Source organism: Elephas maximus, chromosome 4 (assembly GCF_024166365.1).
Source record: "Elephas maximus indicus isolate mEleMax1 chromosome 4, mEleMax1 primary haplotype, whole genome shotgun sequence".
Taxonomy (NCBI): domain Eukaryota; kingdom Metazoa; phylum Chordata; class Mammalia; order Proboscidea; family Elephantidae; genus Elephas; species Elephas maximus.
This window is the reverse complement of record NC_064822.1, coordinates 27,226,853-27,248,048: the sequence shown is the minus strand read 5'-3', so window position 1 is coordinate 27,248,048 and position 21,196 is coordinate 27,226,853. Positions and strand designations below refer to the sequence as shown.

The following is a 21,196-nucleotide window of genomic DNA, read 5'->3' as shown; positions in this document are numbered from 1 at the left end:
TGAGAATGGATTTGAGACGGAAGGACCAAGAAAATCAGCCAGGAATACCTTAGGAATTAGTTGATGAATTTTAAGGAGAAAGAAAGTGAAACAGGGACAATGTGAACAATAAGGGAACACACCCAGACAAAGTATGGGAAAGGCAGAGGTGAGCCCAGCCAGCCTGTTGAGCTGACCTAAACCAAAACCAGCTGCTGTTGAGTCAATTCCAACTCATGACTGACCACAGAATGATGGATAAATGTGTGTCAGAGTACCACTGTGCTCCTTGGGGTTTCAAAGGTGGATTGTTAGGTCGCCAGGCCTTTCTTCCAAGGTGTTTCTGGGTGGACTAGAACCCAGTTAACAGCTGAGCACATTAGATGTTCACACCACCCAGGGACTTAGGGAGGTCTAAAGTGGAAAAGTTCCATTCAAAGCAGGGAAGGTGGGTAGGACTTATGTGAACAATGAGAGCTTTGGGTAGACTCCAATCTAAACTTCTACAAAATGTGGAGTTGTTTGTTAGCAAAAATGATGAACCCTAAAGCAAAGAGCAAAAGGAAAAGTAAGCTACTTCAACCCAGCAAACAGTGTTAACACGGCACTGATTGTGTAGAGAAGAGAAGCAATATTCCACTATGAGATAAGAAAGAGGGTCCTTGGCTTGAACTGCGAACGTTTGAGTCAGCTTCACAACTTAATAGCTGTGGAATCTTAGATAAGTTACTTACTTTTCCTCTCTGTGCTTCAGTTTCTTCATCTGTAAAATGGGGATGATAAAAGTACTTATTGTTACGGTGACAACTGAATGAAATAATACACGCATAGCCCTAAACACAGTGCCTAAAACTTAATGTTAGCTACTGTTGTTATGCTGCTGGGTGGTGCAAACGGTTAACATGCTGGGCTGCTAACTGGAAGGTCGAAGGTTCCAGCCCACCCGGAGGCAACCAAGAAGAATGGTCTGGCGATCTACTACTGAAAAATCAGCCACTGAAAACCCTATGCAGCACAGTTCTATTCTGACACAAATAGGGTAGCTATGAACTGGAACTGGCTCAACAGCAACATTTTTTTAAGTTGTTATTACATATGGTAGAAGGAGGACAGGAACAACTTGAGAAACAAGTTAAAATTGAACACTTCAGTTGGGACTGTTTGAAAGGAGTAAAGAACGGTAGAGGGCAATGAAACGTTACAGTCAGATCTAAGTACTAGAGAAGTCTGAGTAGTAAAAAGGAGTATTTTGGTTGTCACTGAAATAATGCAATTAATTATTTGCTTAAAGTTTGGAAAATTCCAGTGTGAAGAGAAACTACTGGCGGAAAATCACATAACAAAGGAAATATTCATCTTCACTGACTGCACCCTTTCCATTTGGAAGCGTTAACCAATATTTAGCATCTCTAGGTTAGGAATATCTTGAGGGTAACACTCCTGCTGGGGGATAACGGGGAAACCTTCCCGGAGAGGCAGGACTTGGACACTTAAGGCATTCCAAAGAAAAGACAAAGGAAGTGCAGTCACTGCAGCCTGAATGACATCACAAGGCTTAATAAAAAACTTTAAAATCCTACTGGGAATGTAAAAACATAGTGAGAAGAGCAGAATCTGTCTGTTAGAAAAAGGCACCTGGCCCACAAAACAGTCCATATATAATTCAGAATTCAGGAGCCAGGGGCCCAAAGATCAACGCACAAATGGAAGTTAGGGTAACTTTAGTACATATAATTAATGTCTTCGTGGAAGATTTCAGCCAAATGATTTTTAGTTCGATAATTAGGGATCTAGACAACTAGCTCTCTTATAAAGCAAAAAGCAAAAAACTCAGACCATTCTATGATTTTGAGGAGCATTATTTTATGTGCTTTTGGGAGCATTATTTTACCTCAAAAGACAGTTGATAGTTGAGATGATGTGTTATATTACCCTGTCCTGAGGACTCTCTGAAACTTCGACCAGGACACGTGAGAGTCCAGAAAAACACTGCACCACCAGGTCTCCTCTATAAGTAACATGTATTAACGTATTTTGAGAAGGGTGATTAAGGTACACCAGCGAAGGGGGCAAACCTGTGTCTGAGAGAGGACTTTGAAGGCTTTAGCGAAGTTCCAATTCCACCACAGATTACACTGAATACCACTAACTACAACTGAAAACTCTGGACACCATCTAAAAAGAAACAGGCTGAGGACTGTGAAAAGTGAACAAAAGCAGGCAGGCCGTGAAAGGGAAGCTAATCTGGAGAGATGACCCCCAAGGGGATTACGTTTCCTATTTTATTTTTCTCCTTCTTCTTGGGCTTTGCCCAGACATGAGCCTCCATCTTGGAGCTGCACAGTGGCCTAAGAGGCTAACACTCCATAAATGTTCCGAACTTGTCTCTAAATTGTGCATGAATAAGATGAATCCAAAACAGCATAAGGAAGGCTCTGAGAAATGAACTAAAATTTAAACCACTGCATAAATCTCTGACTAACCCAAGAGACACATGCATACAATAGGTCCAAAGCAGTATAGCACAGAACACTGAAAACTGAACTTAGGCAAGACACATGCAGATTGAACCTGACTAGGCTGATAGCCTAATGAAGAAAACATTTTCAAGAGGAATACAATAGGACGCAAAGTCTAAACGGCATAATGTTCAAAATGTCCAGGGTACAATCCAAAATTACAAAACATACAAAGAACCAGGTAAAGGTGACCCACTCTCAAGGAAAAAGTACAAGCAACAGATACCAAACCCAAGATGACTTTGATGGTAGAATTACCCCAAAACTATAAAGCATTTTTTTTAACTAAGCCCCATGAGGTAAAGGTAAATACACTTGAAATGAACGGGAAAATTAAGTCCTTGGCAGAAAAACAGATACTGTGATAAAGGACTAGTTGGTAATTTCCTATATGACAAAGAACCAAGGGCAACCTTTGGCCAGTAGCCAGCTAGGATCTAAGGCCCTCAGTTCAACAACCTACAAGGAACTAAATTCCGCCAACAATCACATGAGCTTAGAAATGGATCCTTTACCAGTCTAGTGAAGATCCTAGATGAGATCTTTACCTTTGTCCAAGGCTTGGCTGCAGCCTTATGAGAGGCCCTGAAGCAGAGGACTCAGTGAAGCTATGCCCAAACTCTGACACACAGAAACTGCAAAGTAATAAATGTGTGTTGTTTTAAATCCACTTGTTAATGCAGCAGTAGGAAACTAACATAAACACGAAGACAGAGATTACCAATATAATGAATGGAAGTGGGGACATCACTAAAGACCCTACGGACAGTTAAATGATAATAAGGAAATATTACAAATAACTTTATGCTTTTGAAATTGGCAACTTAGATGAAATGGACAAATTTCTCAAGTATACAAACTGCCAAAGCTCATTCAAGAAAATAACTTGGTAATTCTCTATATATTTGTGGGTTTTTTTTAATAGAAATTATATTTATCATTAAAAACCTCCCAAAAAAGAAGATTCCCAAGTCCAGGTGAGGTTTGAATTCTACCAAACATTTAAAAAGGAAATAGTTTTCTATACAAATTCTACCACAAAAATTGAAGAGGAAAGAACACTTCACAACCCGTTTTATGAGGACATCATTAACCTGATACTAAAAACAGACAAAACACTGTATGAAAACTACAGCCTCATGATCATAAATGCAAAAATTCTCAAAAAATTAGCAAATCAAATGTAGCACTATAAAAAGGCTAATACTTCATGACATAGTGGAATTTATCCCAGGAGTGCAAGGTTCATTCAACATTCAAAACTCAATGTAATTCACCATTCAAACAACCCAAAAGATGAAAATTCATATAATCATCTTGAAAGATATATACAAAAATCGGTTAGGAAATTCAACAATTATTCATGATAAATATTCTCAGCAAGCTAGGGATAAAAGGAAATTTCCTTAGCCTGACAAAGGGCATCTACAAAAAGCCTACAGTTAACATCATACTTAACGGTGAAAGGCTGAATGCTTTCTCCCTAGGTTTGAAAACAAAGCAAAGATGTCTGTTCTCACCACTCCCATTCACTATGATACTGGAGATTTTAACAAGCACCATAAGACAAGAATTTAAAAAAAAAAAAATTCCTACATATTTGAAAGAAAGAAATAAAATTGTCTCTATTCACAGATAACACAGTTGTCTATGCAGAGAATTTCAGGGAAATCTACAAAGAAGTTATCAGCACTAAGTAAATTCAGTAAGGTTACACAATAAAAGTTCAAATCCAAAAAAAAAAATCAAGATATTTCTCTACACTAACAATGAACAATTAGAAACTAAATTTTTAAGAAGTGCACCAGAAAACATTAAATGCTCAGATATAAACCTAACAAAATACGGGAGGGATCTGTATTACGAACATTACGAATCACTGACAGGAAAAAAAGGAAAGTCTTCTTAAATGGAGAGAAATGCTATGTTCATGAATGGAAAGAAACAATAATGTTAAAATATCAATTATTCTCCAGCTGATCTATTGTGTCTTACCACATTCTAATAAAAATTCCACTGGATTCTTTTTTCCTTTGAGAAATTGACAAACTGATTTTTAAATTTATAAGCAAGGCAGGGGAACTATAAAGGGAATTTTGTAAAAGAAAAACTAAGTTGGAGGATTCACACTACATGATAACAAGACTTATTATAAAGTTACAGTGTTCAAGACAGTGTGGTATTGGTGAAAGGACAGGCACATAGGTCAACGGAATAGAAGAGAGTTCAGAAATAGACCTGGACATATACGGCAAGCAGATTTTTAACGGAGGTACAGAGGCAATTAAATGGAGAAAGAACAGCCGTTTTGACACACTGGACATCTATATACAAAACTGAACTTCGACCCACACTTTCAGCCTTATTAAAAATTAACTCAAAATAGATCATAGACTCAAATATGAACCCTTTAAAGCACCACCCACAAAAATACAACACATGAAAGAAAAAACTGATAGATGGAACTTCACTAAAAAAACTTCTGCTGTCTGAAATAAAGTGACAAGAGAAACAAAAGACAAGCCTAGGAGAAACATCTGCAAGACACATACACGACAAAGACTTGTAAGTACGCAGGCACATATTTCTCTCGTTCCACATCTTTTCATGTAGTATGAAGAGGTTTAGGCTGGGGGAACAAGAGGACCCCCTTACGTTCTATCCCCTTACAGAGACATGCTTGGCCTTCTGCACCTAGAACAAGCCCATAACTGGTATGTTTTCCTTTGGCACCATCCCCCTTGTCTGTATTTTCATTAAGGGAACTGCAGGGAGGGACGATTAACACCTGCATATACAGTGAAACATGTGAAAGCTGGAACGCTACAGGACTGCCTTGTTTTCAACCTTTGAGAGGGTGTAGTCTTACCACTTTTCTATCACTCATTTTAGTAGAAAATATTTGAGCTTTCCTTCTATAACAGGTTTCCACCTTATACATGTTCTGACTTTCGCAGGTTTTACTTTATTAGAATTTAACAGAACTCCACGACTTCTAACGTGAGGCCAATTGCTCCATAACCCCTTTTCCTTAGATTGCAGTAATTGGCTGTTTCTTTTCTATAACCATCAACATCTTTAGTTGCTTCTGACTGTGGTTTGCTTTTATTCTTCCCTGGATTACCATTCAGATTATTTAGAGGCAAGTTCATCCCATCTATCTTCCTGTTCTCATCCCTGAGGGAAGGGTTTTTATTATTAGCACTTATAGGGAAGAACAGTGACAAAGTTTACTCTACTTTATCCTTACAGTTAGATCCCCTAGGGTTGCTATGAGTTGGAATTAAACTCAAAGGCAATGGGAATGGGAGTTACATAATAGCTCCTTGGCTATAGAGAGAGTCACCTAGATTTAACAGGTGAAAAAAAAAATCAAACTATCTTTGCCCTTTTATCATGTCTCTCTCCTCTGTTAACTGCAGACCTTGGATGAGGAGGAGAGGCAAAGGGGATGGAAGAGACACTGCTGAGATGGGTGCTGGTGACCTAGCAAGGGAGGAGGCAGGGTAGGACCAATGGTGTGGGAGAAGGGCAGGAGGTCTCAGAGAATCCCAGTGAGGGACAAAAGATTTACCTGGGACCACCTGTACTCTCATTTAGGCCAACGGAACAAGGACTGGAAGGTGGGGTATTATAAGCTCTATAAAAAAAAAACCAAAACCAAACCTGTTGCCGTCGACTCAATTCCAACTCCGACTCATAGCGACCCTATAGGACAGAGTAGAACTGCCCCATAGAGTTTCTAAGGAGCACTTGGTGGATCTGAACTGCCGACCATTTGGTTAGCAGCCATAGCTCTTAACCACTACACCACCGGGGTTTCCATAGGCTCTATGGCAAACATAAAAAAACCTATGGAGAATATTCTTCCATGTGTGATTGAGGGAGGATGGGTTCAGTATATGTGGATCCTTTTAAAAAGGGTAATTCTTAAGTACAGGCAGTCCCCAGATTACGAATTAGTTCAGTTCCCAAATCTTCCTTTATGTCGAATTCGTACATAAGTAAATCAGAACAGTTAGGTACGGACAGTATCTAACATCGGTTAGTCAAATGTTTGTCTTAGTAAATAGCGTAAAAAACATTAAAGAAACACTTTCAGAAACACTAAAACATCTTTAACATAATACAGTAATAATAATAATGTTTTGAAGCACATGGCAAAGTAGTACGTGTTTGTTATTGCAAACCATTGTATGTACCTCAGATTTTTAATATAATAGGCTTTACAGGGGTTGGTGGTAACTCAGGGACTGCCTGTATGTGAATATATATTTCTAAATAATGCCAACAATTTTAGCATCTTATGACACTTCCAGTGTCATATGTAACGACATGGTTTCTCGCCATCTGTTTGAATTAAGAACAGGTCTAAGTAGCCTTTCAAAGGATTCCATCTCAAGGGTGATTCTTTGGCTTTACCATCTTTCTCATCTCCGTAACTGTCATCTTCAGTTTATAAGGAGCAAGTAAAAAGATATGCCATGCTCCTTTACTCTAAACCATTTATAAAGTCATTGGTTTTATTCCTGGGGGCTGAAATACCTGTCACATTTTTAATGAAAAACAGGTGAAGGCTGGGTGGAGTAACACTGAGGAGGTAATTGCTCCTGTTTGTGAAGTTTGGACTAAATGGATGCTAGAATGTTAATGGAATCAAATCAACCAATGTTTGTGAAAATACCAACATATGGTTATTAACTTCTTTAGCAGTGTTGTTACTAACTCTCCAGCTTTAAATATGTCTCTATCCTAGAACAGTAAGACAATAGTTTATTTCATTGATCGGTCTAAATACCATAGGAAGCTGATACCACGACTTCTGCCTCAAAATTCCAAATGGAAAGAAACTTCCATTGTATTCAAAATTACTCAATTCTATTCCTTAGTTGCCCTGACAAACTTAGTATATTGCAGCGTGTCTGCTATCTCCTCTCCTATAGAGGTTCCACTAACCTGCCAGTATCATCCTTCAAAGACCTCTTAACTGTCATTTAAGTAAAAAAGACTAAAGACTTCATTTTAGGGACCAAAACGTGTTCAAGATAAAGGGATTTTTCAGCTAGAAAACTTCAAGGATAATGCACTTTGAAGTTAAATTGTTACCATTTTACTGGAAAAAAAAAAAAAAAAAAAACCCAAACCCATTGCTGTCGAGTCGACTCCAACTCATAGCAACCCTATAGGACAGACTAGAACTGTCCCATAGAGTTTCTAAGGATTGCCTGGTGGATTCGAACTGCCGACCTTTTAGTTAGTAGCCATAGCTCTTAACCACTACGCCAGCAGAGTTTCCACTATTTCACTTATGTCCTCAGAATTAGACATAAAAGCACTTACCAACCAAAACAACAAGTCTGTATTTCTCATTGGTTTGTCGCCGGTATGGGGTCACTTCCTCGTATGTAGGTACATCAGCTGTATCGTACTGATCGCTCTTCTTGCATTCATACATGGATTTATTTGTTTTCTTATCTTTTCTACTAAGACGGAAGCTTCTTCTAAAACCAACTGCAAATATAAAAAAATTTGTTTTTAGTAATAAGAACAACAATAACAACAGCAGAAAGAAAAACAACCAAAAACAAACCGTCGAAGTTGGACAGGATTTTATTTACCATGACATTGTTAACAAGTGCATTTGGTAAGAGGGAAAAAAAATGGATATTATGCAATTCCATTGAAACTGTACTTTATAAGAGAATCATCTAACATTTATGTGTTTATGGTAATATACGCAAATCTTATTTGGTTCTAAGTAATAAACAGCTCTTTTCAGAAATTAGTGAATAAAGTAACAATCCAATAAAAATAAGGAAGTCAGAAACCATAATTTATCACACACTGATGAACATGTTTGATAAGAAAATTGTTTTAAATACAAATCACAAAATCTCTTATTCATAAATACTAAAATATGTTGTATCATCTTCCAAGTATAACCTAATAACATACCTGTGGTATACCCAGCACCTATTGTTCAATAAAAAGAAAACTGAATTAGGGACGGCTTGGTGTCAAACACGCCTAATGCACAGCTCAGGCTGATGGAACAAGACTCTGTCACTAACTGACCCTGAGTCATTTCATTTTTACAGGATTCCAGGGGGATAGTAAATTACTGAATCTTAGGTCCTTTTTCTTCTACGAAGATAGTATGCTTTTCTGATTTAAAGCCTATTAAGTTTGAAAATCAGTTTCTTGGTCTTGGTTGTGTACTCTTATCAATAGGTCATACGATCTTTTAATCGTTGTTTAAATACTTAATGTCATGTCTTCTTAAAAAGCCTCCCTCAGAACACTGCTATCATTTAATATGCAAGCTTAAAAAGTTTAGGCTAAAGTTTCTCTTATTCGACTCCCATTTCATTCTGCTTGCCATTCGTGCTGTTACATTATTCTTTTTTCCTTTCTAAAATAGTGGCGGTTCTCATACAAGCCATTTTAAGGATTCAATAACTTGCACAATCAATTCTTGTACTATCCAACCTTCACACTCTCTCAAAATCCAGACTTGAAGGAGAGAGAAAATAGTTTGCTTACTAAAAATGGCGTATCAGTTCCACAGTGCAACAAAATGCAAATATATTTAAAACGTATAAAAATATATTCTCTTTAAAAAGTCAGAATACTGGGCAAATCGTAGAAATTTGGTTAAGTAGAATTTTTTTTTTTTTTAAGTAGAAGTATTTTGTAACAAAACGCAAGATTGTAACAACAGATCTGTGTGAATTTTAGGTACTATAAAGGAAAAGAATAATTATTACTAAGACAGGGAGCAAAGACCCAGAGATCAGAGGGTGCCTGTTTGAGAAATAGCCAAGAGACTGCTGTGGTTAGAGGAGAAATAAGTAAAAGAGAAATAAACTATACTATCAGGCAGGTAATAGAGGCTTGAGTGTAGAACCTAGAGATTTAGTTAAGACAGAACAGACCCAAAACAAGACAGCCAACACAGGGGCCCCCAAATCTGCAAACAAAGTAACAAGAAATGGGCCATTCCTCAGAACAATGGGCAGGGTATCTAAAAATAGCCCACAAACTTCTTTAAAGTTGCCTTTCAGAAGCAGCTGGAGAAAAGCAGGCCCAGGGACATGTGCATAACATCCACATGTGACCACTGTGTGACCTCCCACCAGGGGTAGTGAGGGGCTACAGTTCCAGTAAGGGAATGGAATCTGGGGAGCGAGAGACTGCGCAGGCGCGACACCCCATAATAAGTCCCCCATAATAAGTCCTGCCACGAATCCCAGAGGCCTCCAGGACAGGAGCCATCTTGGAAAGCTGCTGCGCCACACCTTAGTCAACATATCCCCCCGCCTGTGTCTATGAATAAACATCAATCTTTTCCCACCCAAGAACTTTTAAAAACTCGGGCCCCTCTTTTGTTCTGTGAGACGAGGGTATGCGTTGCTCTAGGCCCTCCTCGTCTCCACTTGCAAGCCTCCTCGATAAAGCACTCATGTGGAAAACTACGTGCCTTACCTGCTCATTCTTGACCAGTGAGAGGCAAGAACATTATTCTGGTAACATTACCATTAGATTTAAGAAATTAGTAGGATTTAAAATAAAGGCAACCTTATATAACAATTCTGAACGACTAAATATAGAATTATACAAACTGCCTGATGGATTCACAGTTTAATAAAATCAATTAAGAAATTAAAAATGTAGTGGCAAAAACATCTGATAATATATTTCTGTGGTCCACTGTGAGTCATTCTAATATTGAAGAGGTATTTGAATTATGAGGGAAAAGGTATAAAAATAATTTGAAACAAGGAAAATAATCACTCTAAAGCTCTCTTAACAAAGGCCAAATGTACAGAGGAAAAACCAAATGGCCTAAGCAATACACAACACATCAGTATTTTACAGAGATGAGATGTGAGTGAAGCAAAAGGGGAACTGAGCCAACCTGGTCCCAGGACCGGGAAAACATGTGTGAATTCCAAAACCTCATACGCAGAGAGAATCCAACTTCTATGCAAACGGTTGGAGGAACACTTGTATATTATCCTTTGCTCTTGTTCTCGAGGATATTGGGAAAGATTCCAGAAAAAGGATCTTTTTTACACCAGACTCCTTGCAATAACACACCAGTAGCAGCAGAGATTCTTCTAAGTACTCTAGCGCTCTACTGCAGTGGTTCTCAGACGACGGTCTCTTTGTATTTGGCAAAATTTAGGTATCCCAGATAGCCCATTCTCACCCGCCAGCTCCTGTCGTCTGTGATTACTGGTAAAATCAGAATCCAGTATAAGATGGTTTCCGATTTAGCACAAAAATGACACATGAGCTTTTATAATTTTCCTATGCAGGTATCTCAGAGTGTTCTAATTTCAGGCTCTCACAGTTCTTGCCTCCTGGGAAGCAATTAGAGGATAAGCAGGTAGAACTATAAATTCCTTCATCATTATTCCTTGTATGGAAGGAGGGTTTTCTCAAGTCCCTACAAAAACCTGGCATGGGAATGGATATAACTAGGGCATAAACACTTCATCCAAAGCAAATAAAGTCTAACACTGAAAAGTTTCTAATCAGTAGATCACAGCTAACTCCTGAATTCCAGTGAATGTGTTTACGATTGAATGTCTTTACAATTAATTGAAGTTTTTATTCTCATCATAATAAAGAGATAGTGGGAAAAACAAAGAAGGCAATCAGATTTTTAAAGCATGTTTCTGTAGACATCAGGGATGGGGGCTGTTGTTCCATTAGATGGCTTGATGACGTTAGTTGTACAGTGCTTGGTATACAGAGTGGGTGCTTGATAAACACTGACTGAATTGATTAAAAACAGCAATGACAAAAACCCTACTATCACTGCTGTTTTATCTTCTTAACTAAATTTCTAGAAAGAACAACACATTTGGTTATTTCCACATCGAGAGTTAAGATGCTAAGAGACAGACAAAAGGACCAAAACCCTGTGTACATCCAAGTCTCAGAGCTGGAAGGAACTCAAGAGCATCCCGGCTGCTCCTCCCCTGCCCTCTGCCCGCAGAAAGCCCATCACCCAGCACCGCTCGCCTCTGCAGTACAGACTCTGCAGTAGAGACACTGCCTCAAACTCACCCAGTCTCCCACGTCTCCACTGCCAACCAGGGCAACTGGCACAGGCTTCAGGGGCTTCAATACCCTGACCCCAAAGCCTCATTTTACAAAACAAAGGGAAAAACTCAGACAGGCAGCCGTTCTAATTTTACTGGAGCAGAAGCATCATTTAGTGTGAAAATGCAAAGGAGAGTGAGACAGGTCCGAGTTGGCAGCCAGGTTCTGCTGCTTGATGACCAGCTGTATGATCTCGGGAAGTTATTTAAAACTTCTCTAAGGCTCATTTTCTCATCTTCAGAATGCAGACAGTAACAGTATCTACCTCATAGGGTTGTTAAGAATTGAGCAATTCATGTAAAGCATTTGGCCCAGGACCTAGCACACGGTAGGTACTTAATACACGTGAGCTGTATGTTAGTGTCTGACTACATCTCCAATGAATTGAAAGGACCTTGAAGGCAGGAACAGTGTCTGATACTTCCCTGTATTTCCACAGCACAGAGTCTAGCAAAAAAGGGAAAAGTACATTGAGAGGCTTATTAATAAAAGTTTTTAATTAATGTTTTTTTTTTAATGCTATAAATGAGACAAAACACTTAAATTAAATCCAGATTAAAAAACGTTAAATATTAAAAATGCCTAATTGACGGCACTGGGTTTAAAGCACCTTATTAAAGAAATAAGGTGTTTGAATGAAACACGACAGATATGTTTAGTATATATTAACAAGTCTTTCTAAGGGTGTATGTTATTCTTTTACTATCTTAAACTTAAATAGTGTCCTGCCCTTCCGTCTTTACTTATGGTGATCCTATCCTTTACTCCCCTGCTCTCTATGTACATATATATGCTCCATACACATGCACACATTCATACGTACATATATACATTCAATATAATTGTATAAATACATATACGCACATACCAAAACCAAACCCAGTACCGTCGAGTCAATTCCAACTCATAGCAACCCTATAGGACAGGGTAGAACTGCCCCAAAGAGTTTCCAAGGAGCGCCTGGCAGATTCAAACTGCCGATGCTTTGTTTAGCAGCTGTAGCAGTTAACCACTATGCCACCAGGGTTTCCATATACACACATACATACACATATATGTTCCATACACATACACACACGTGCGTATACACGTTCATAGATATATACATGCAATATAGCTGTATACATATAAATATACACACACATGTACATACATATACATGCTCCATACATATACACACATGTGGACACACACGCACACATACATACGTACATGCAATATAATTGTATACACATAAATATACACACATATATGCATACACACACAATAAGAAAAAAGAAAAACTGCCAACCCAGAACAACCAATAAAACAGCCAGAACTAAGGATATGACCAAAAGTATGAAATCAAAAGTACTGATCTTTGATTATTTCTCAGGCCAAAATAAACAAAACACCCTGTTTTCTAGAATCTGTCCTCCACTGGTCGTCAGAGGTGACACTGCGTTTGGCATGCTGCTGCAGGCAGTACAGTGACTAATTTCCAAGCTTCGGTAAACACACAAGGGACGAGTCTGTACACCTTGGCTACATCTAAGCCCAAGGACAGTAAGCTGTGTATCAGGCAGAGGGAGTGAATACATTCTCGCCTTCAGGTCTCAGTCGGTTCTCTTATTAAAGGAGGACCCAAAATGTGGGCTTAAACTGAAAGTGAGCAGAGGGTTCTTTTAGATAAATGTGAAGAAATAAGCTAGAACCTATTTAATTCCAGTTCTTTTATGGAGCAAAAGTCTTAGCAAGAGCTGGCTTTCAAAAAAGGAAGGGAAAAGGAATATTAACAAGGAATTTGGAGTAAGGAGCCAGTTTTACACAAAATGTATTTTTACTTATATTTCACATTTTTGTAATTTATAATTGGCTCAACATCTTTATGGACAGGCTGTTTCCAGGGAGCATACCCATAGCTGCTAAAGGTCTGCATTTTTAAAGAAACAGCACGTTTCCTCTGTTACAAAGGAAAGCGACTTACAGCAGAACTACAACTGTAGATCAATGCCCAATCCGTCACAGACAACAGAGGACGCTCCTGAGCTGGTATTTTCCAGGAGAAATAATTTACAATGACTTTATATTTTATCATTTAACTAGGCAGTTCCGTTTAAATTTTCTTTTTACTATGAAAGGGGACACTTAAGTTTTTTATAATTAGTCTCTTGTTTCAATGAGGCTGCAATAAACATCCTTGAACATATGTTTTATCCCATGTCATTGATGATTTCATCAGGACAAAATGCCAGAAGCTACATAGATCTTGTCAACCTGCTTTTCAAAAAGATTAATAACAGTGTACAGATTCCCAGCAGTACTCTATACAATTGCCTAGGTCTCCATCCTCTCATGAAAGGACTTCTAATCACTTCTCTAAAATTTTTAGTGATTTGATGGGTAAAAAAAAAGGGTACATTTCTTTTTTTTAGCTATTAGTGGGCTGAACATTTTTTTTTTTAATATTTATTACTCATTAGAATTTCTTATTTCCTCTGTAAATTGTTGGTTAATATATTTTGATCATTTTTTGTTTAGAGTCAATGTCATAAATACATACATGCTACCTATCTTTTAAGGTCATGAGCCCTTTATCACATTTGCTGCAAAGCCTTCATTAGGCTTTCAAATTTCCTTTTAAGCTTTATCAAAAAGAAATTTAAAATGTTTGTATTTGAATCTGTGAATTTCTTTCGTGATTTCTTCTACTGTTTTCAAAACTTTTCTATCCCCTTTAAAAAAAGAAGTTGCTATTGTCAAGTCAATTCGCAGTGTCAATTCAAGTCAATTCAAGTGTGTCACAGTAGAACTGTGCGTCCTAGGGTTTTCAATTGCTGATTTTTTGGAAGAAGATTGCCAGGCCTTTCTTCTGCGTGCCTCTGGGTGAACTCAAATCACCAACCTTTTGGTTAGACGTTGAGTGCATTAACTGTTTGTGCTGCTGATAAATATCCACAAATATTTTAAGTGTTTTTAAAATGAGTTGCATGGCTTTATACTTAATTCTTTATTCCATCTGGAATTACTAGATTTAATCACGAGATCGAGCTTGTGAGGTGAAGCTGTAACTTTATATTTTTTAAAATAATTAACCAATGATCCTGGGAATACTTATTGAATAATTCTTTCACTACTTTCCATTGTTATATATGTTGATACATATGATGAGCTGAAGTACAAGATTGTTTGATTGAAATTATTATGTCGTGACATAATTTAGGTCATTTATTAATACTATCAACACCAAAACAACAGTAGTAGGGATGAAGGTAGCTAATATTAATCGCGCATTTATGACATAAGAGGCACTATTCTAAGCACTTTATATGGGTTATTTAATCCTCACAGCAACCCTATGGGAAAAAAAAAAAAAAAAAGACCCTATGAGATAGGCATAATAATCCATTTGTTTAGCCCTTTTAGTGTAATAAAAAAATGACTGCCATGGATTTGACTCAGATATTAGATGATGAGCAAGAGTCAAGAAGAAAGTTTGAAATGTTACTCAACATACTGAGATATGCAGTAACAAAAAGATAATGAATTTTGTTACTTTATGCAATAATTTAATAGGAAAAATATTAAAGAAGAACAGCAATTTGGTTTAGTGTTTAAAAATGTAAGTTTTTCTGTTAAGCGTTTCTGTAAAATGTTATTAAATACATTTTTATACTCCTCTATATTCAAGGTGGAACGCTGGTGCCACAGTAGTTAAGAGCTACAGCTGCTAACCAAAAGGTCGGCAGTTTGAATCTACCAGTCGCTCCTTGGAAACCCTGTGAGGCAGTTCTACTCTGTCCTATAGGGTAGTTATAAGTCGGAATTGACTTTGATGACAATGGGTTTTTTGTTTGTTAATTTTATATTCAGTGTAACGTGTAAAATAAGACAATGTCATTGCCCTCAAGAAGCTCCCAATCTAGTAGAGGACGTAACGATTATTCCCAAATACCTGTAGTTTAAGATGGTTCACAGTCTAATTTGATTTTGACATTTCTCGTAAAAAAAATTAAAATCAGTTACACAGTTGTGATTTTATCATTTTTTAAAGCTATCTCATTACATTGCATTGATATAACACCATTCATTAAAATTCAATGTTTACATATATAAATTATTAAGAATCATTTGTTATTAAAATACACTTCCAATTGTAGGCAAATATTATAACCTCTAATTTCAATTGTTAGAAATATTTTTAACAGTAAAAAAACAGGGAGAAACAAAATTATCCTGAAGTATGAGAATGGTTAATTAAATTATGAAACATCAAAGAAACAGGATTGAAGCAATGAAAATTATAATTATAAAGGTATGGAGCACCATGGAAACATATTTGATATGATGATAAATGGAAAAAAACTGTACAAGATATAATAATCATACTTATGCTATGATTTTTACTAATATAAAAATCGGTATGATATAGAAGTATAGGAGAAAATGTATAAAAACAACAATGGCTGTGTTAGGGAGAGAGGGTTATGGGTAATTATTTTGTTCTATTTCTCACACTTCAAAATGTTATATAATTTTATAATTTGGAAAAAAAATACAAACAGTTCATAATATATGAACAGCCAAACTGATGAAATCCGGCATTAGCGGATGCATCTGTGTGGTCACGTCAACACGTAACACAAAACAGATTTGACTATGTGTCAGAGGCACGTTCTAGTCTTTGATATTTTGAAGTGATTATGGTGTAGTCCAGGTTTGTACATTCATAATAGCTAGGAACAGCCACCAAATCCAAACATTAAAAAAGCATGAAAGCAAAAATAACAATGTAAGACTGGAAAAAGTGAGAATACAGTGTAAGAACCAAAGACTATGGGTCAAGAAAGAAGAATGGAGAACCAGCAGTCTCACCTAAGATGCGAAGAAGGAAAGAGAAAAGCAGTCAGAATTTTGAAAACTTATACCCAAACTAGTAGAAATTTATGCAAAATTTTTTTTAAATTACAAAATTGTTAACATGTTCTTTGGTTCCCATAAATAACTATGATGTAAATTTATAGTGTAAAGATTTATACTTTTCATTATTTTACTTTTTCATAAAATGTTGACATTTAAGGTACCATTTTATAAACAATGTGCTCTATTTTTTTTTGTAAAAACATGTCCATGAACACAAAAGGCCTTCAAACAGAGTCCAAGTAATTCATCCCCACCCCTGACCCCCAGAAATGCCACATGTGCAGGGGGTGAAGCAGGTTCATATTGCTTTCTATTAACTCAAAGAAGATAAATACAGTAAAACCTACAAAAGCTGCAACCTGTATAAGGTGGAAACCTGTCAGAGAAGGAGAAATAAAAATATTTTCTACTAAAAGGAGAGATAGAAAAGTGGTAAGGCTGCATCCTGTCAAAGGGGGAAAACTTGTAAGACCAAGAAAAACAGGGCAGTCCCGTCGAGTTCCGGCTCTCGCAGGTTTCGCTCTACTGTTGTATTACCACGTATAATGTTTTACACGGGGAAGTTTCAATCTTTGGTCACATTACTTTTATATAGCAAACCTGGCCTAATAATATCAGATTTTATAGATTCCTAATGTTTAAACAACTTTAATATATTTCAATTTTATAGATGTTTATAGCACGGGAAAAGAAGAGTTTCAGTGAAATCTGCTTGAATTCTATCAGGGTAATATTGGTCTTAGTCACCTCAAAAATTAAGAGATTTACAGAAGAATCTACTCTAAAGTTCTTAATTTTTAAGAAATATGTTTAGCTGATGCAAACATAGTCAAGAAAACTGCTAAATTTCTTAAAAGAAAATAAAAATATTTAAATTCTTTTTTCTCAGCTTAAATACACTAAAAGGTGGATTTCATTTTTTTTTTTAATTAGGGAGACCTGTCAAAAACATTGTATGAAAATTACTTTTTGCATCTTAAAACACTGGATTAGTATGAGCAAGCAGGCATTTCACTGGTTCAATACGTACACCTAAATTATAAGGAAGAGAAAATTTGGGCATACATGATGAACCTTTAAAGAAGATATTTTAAAACCCATGTAGACATTAATAAAATCTTAGGCAGCTGGAAATTATTATGCGATATTAGATTCCTAACAACAAAACACTGAAAATTTCTATGAAAAGAAATATTTTGAATATAACATTAATGTTGTTATAACAAGGTGAATCACTTCAGGCATATGAAAACTACGTAGTAACGTGATCCCAAGACGAAGTTATTGCTGAAATAATGCTCTCTTAGTATGCCAACCATAAAATTATCCAAAAGACAGTGAGAAAAATTAAGAGCCTCTTAAAGTAACGAACACGTAAAACTGCTGGTAGGGGTTTAAACTGAGAAGAAGTGGCAACATGAAATTATAAAACATATTGCGATCTGTAGTAGCTGGGTGAGTCAGCTTCTATATTCAGCTTATAAAACAATGTCAGAAAAAAAATCACCAAAAAAAAAAAAAGAACGTTGTCATGAATTAGATTAACCAACACACTAATTTTGTATATAAAGGGACAAAAGGCTTCTTCTGAGCATCCTCAGAAAATTCACCCATGGAACGTTACCCTTATTCAAAGTTTCCAAAGCTGCTCTCTATAAAATGTAAAGAATTGTTCAAATGCCCTAAATACCCTTGAACTGTTTAACTCATCTCAAGCTAAACATAAAAACTGAACCTCAAAGGACCTAATTAAACCATGGAAGCTAATATAAAATTATCAACTTGCAATATTCAAGAAAAAAATTACTTAGGTCTTAAAAAGTTTTTCTGATACCACTATTTTTAAAGAATAGCACAGCATCACTATAAAAAAAGAGAAAGAAATAGAATTTAATTTTCTGCCAACCAGCTAATAAAGAAATGAGTTATTATTTTACACTTTGAAAACTGTGAGAAAATACAGCATGTACACATAAAATTGAATATAAACATATAGTTCTGACCAGAGGGGAAAATTAGATTTGAAATTTAACTATATAAGTATCCTTTAAGTTGAGTCTACGCAATCTAAAATTCTTCAGGCAGAAACGGCTTCTTTCTGTCAGAGAAAATATTTCCAAGTAGTATTCCAGACACGTTGAAATTACGCAGAGGCAGAGCCTTTCTTGTTCAAGAAAGAACCTGTTATCACCTTTGAAAGAATGTTTCTAAATGTTCTCTTCGTATAAATTTTATTTTGGGGGAAAATATGAAGACAGTATATTCAGACACAGCAGTACTTATCTACGTAACATTATTAAAATGATTAAATATTGCCAAAAATAGGAATTTTTATTAGACTTATAAAATAAGCAATATAACTTATTCAGGATCAGTAGTGCTTAAACACAGGAAAATAAGACACAGGATTAGGAAAAAATATATAGAAGGAGAATGTAGGTAAATTAGAGCATTTAAAAGAAATAATAGCAAGTGGACAGTTTTCTTTGTTCTTGTTCAGCTTTATGGAAAATACTCCATTTAAACAGAAAGAACAGTTCTAACTCACAGAAGTCCCAAAACTGATCTTGTTGTAAAAGAATGCATGAAGTACTCCAGCCAGGGCAGAAGTGGAGAAAAATCGGTGATTTTCAGGGCACCATTTGCAGGAAAAGTATGTTAAAAGACAAATACATGATAAGTAGTACTTTGTGAATTGATTCTAACAAGTTTTCTTTAGTGAACTGACCAGAACAAAAATATTCTGTAATTCTTACTAATGTTAAAAAAGAAAGAAAGAAAGAAAGAACTCTTCACATGGACTGTTTCATACTGCAGTAGGCAAAAAGGAGACAGAATCTTTACAGCGGGGCTTTGAACCGGTTCAAACTGGTTCAGTCATGGCTGACAAAGTGAAAGTGGAACAGACCTGGATTTTAAAAATTTAGGTCATCAGTAACCATAACCAGAACAGGAAAAATTACAGGTCGAAGCCCTGCAACGGGAGACTCAACAGGGACGTAGTGAGCCCTTTCAGGAGCCTGATGCATGAGAGTGTACTACTGCCAGGATTGAGAGCAGCACACATTCAAAGCAGCACAGTCAGCTGCCATCTTTCAGTGGGGCACTGCTGTTTCCAGCTCTGCACAAAATCCGATGGGCAAGAGATTGGGTTGCTATGTAATGCATACGCTACCCTTGTTTTCTGAGAAGCAGATTAAGTTTCTAGCAGGGCTTTGACATACAATTTTTCGCATTCTAGTTCACCCAAATTTAAAAAATTCAAGTCTGTTCTGGTGTCACTTCCTCGGCCATGACTGAACCAGGAACAGCCAGTTTGAAGCCCTATTTTAAAGCTATCAGTCAGAATTGACAGTAGCAGGTTTGGTTTGATTTTGGTTTATCGTACCATCAAGAAGGCACTACGCTTTGAAACCCAACACACATACCAAAAATGTACTAACTTCAGGACCATCTACCAAAGCTAAACGAAACTTTTAAAAGCTTATAGGAGGAAATGAATTACCACATATATAGTGTGTGTGCATATATAGATACATATAATGAATGACATGCTTATATATATGACATGTTTATATATATAAAACCCACTGACATTGGGTCGATTCTCACTCATAGCAATCCTATAGGACAGAGTAGAACTACCCCATAGAGTTTCCAAGGAGCAGCTGGTGGATCTGAACTGCCGACCTTTTGGTTAGTAGTATAGTTCTTAACCACTGTGCCACCAGGGCTCCTATGTTTATAGATGTATAAACACATACATTTTTGAATACGTATTTTCGTATTTATATATAGAAAATGTCTTAGCAATCCATATATATATACATATATATATAGGCAGCCCTTCACTTACAGGGATTTGACTTTAAAAGATGTGATTTTCAGCAATTTATATATATGGCATACTATCAATTTACCTTCAGGTTATTATATATTTTATGCAAACAACACATAATTTACATTGACCGGCCAATGGGATTTTCCATCCTTTCAATAAATAATAGCTAAACCTGTATTACTGATGAATACACCAAGCTCTAAAAGAGGTAGAATGTACATGTTAGTAAGGATCATACCTACAGTTCACTTGCATGTCAGCTATATATTATTAAATATGCCTTTAAAATATAATTTTTATAAAATTGACATTTGATTACTGGAGTTTCATAATGCCTTTCGAAGGCATTCACTTAGATCACTTTGGCACAGAATGTATTTTTCAAAAATGTATCCTGTTGTGAACAGTGAGAAAGATCTAGAAAGGACCAAAAGAGGCTTCCTGTAATGGAAGGAACGACAAGGAGGGAACTAATAGAAAAGATAACGATGAAGTAAAATCAGCAGGATGTGGTGATTAAATTCTCTGCTCCCATCCCATTTGACTGCTGGGAAATTTAACCTTAAGGAGTAATTCAGGAAGGAGCCCTGGTAGTACAATGGTTAAGGGCTTGGCTGCTAACTGAAAGGTTGGTGGTTTGAACCCACCATCTGCTTCTCTGGAGAAAGGTGTGGCAATCTACTTTCATAAAGATTACAGCCTTGGAAACCCTATAGGGCAGTCCTACTCTGTCCTATAAGGTTGCTATGAGTCAGAAGTGACTTGACAGCAATAGGTTTTTTTTGGTTTACTGATTAAAGGTTACATGCGGGAAGTGAGAGAAAATGGGAAGGATGCTTCC

The 21,196-nt window shown here is 36.6% G+C and overlaps 1 protein-coding gene across 3 annotated transcripts in view; it reads right to left on the bottom strand.

Annotated features, from left to right (window-relative positions):
* The window catches only part of MPP7 (MAGUK p55 scaffold protein 7), a 302,630-nt gene that overhangs the window by 23,294 nt on the left and 258,140 nt on the right, over nt 1–21,196 (bottom strand). For all 3 annotated transcript variants that reach the window (XM_049881747.1, XM_049881746.1, XM_049881745.1), the window contains one exon: nt 7,839–8,009. In XM_049881747.1, coding sequence (XP_049737704.1) covers nt 7,839–8,009 — 171 coding nt within the window. The remainder of the gene's footprint in view (nt 1–7,838; nt 8,010–21,196) is intronic.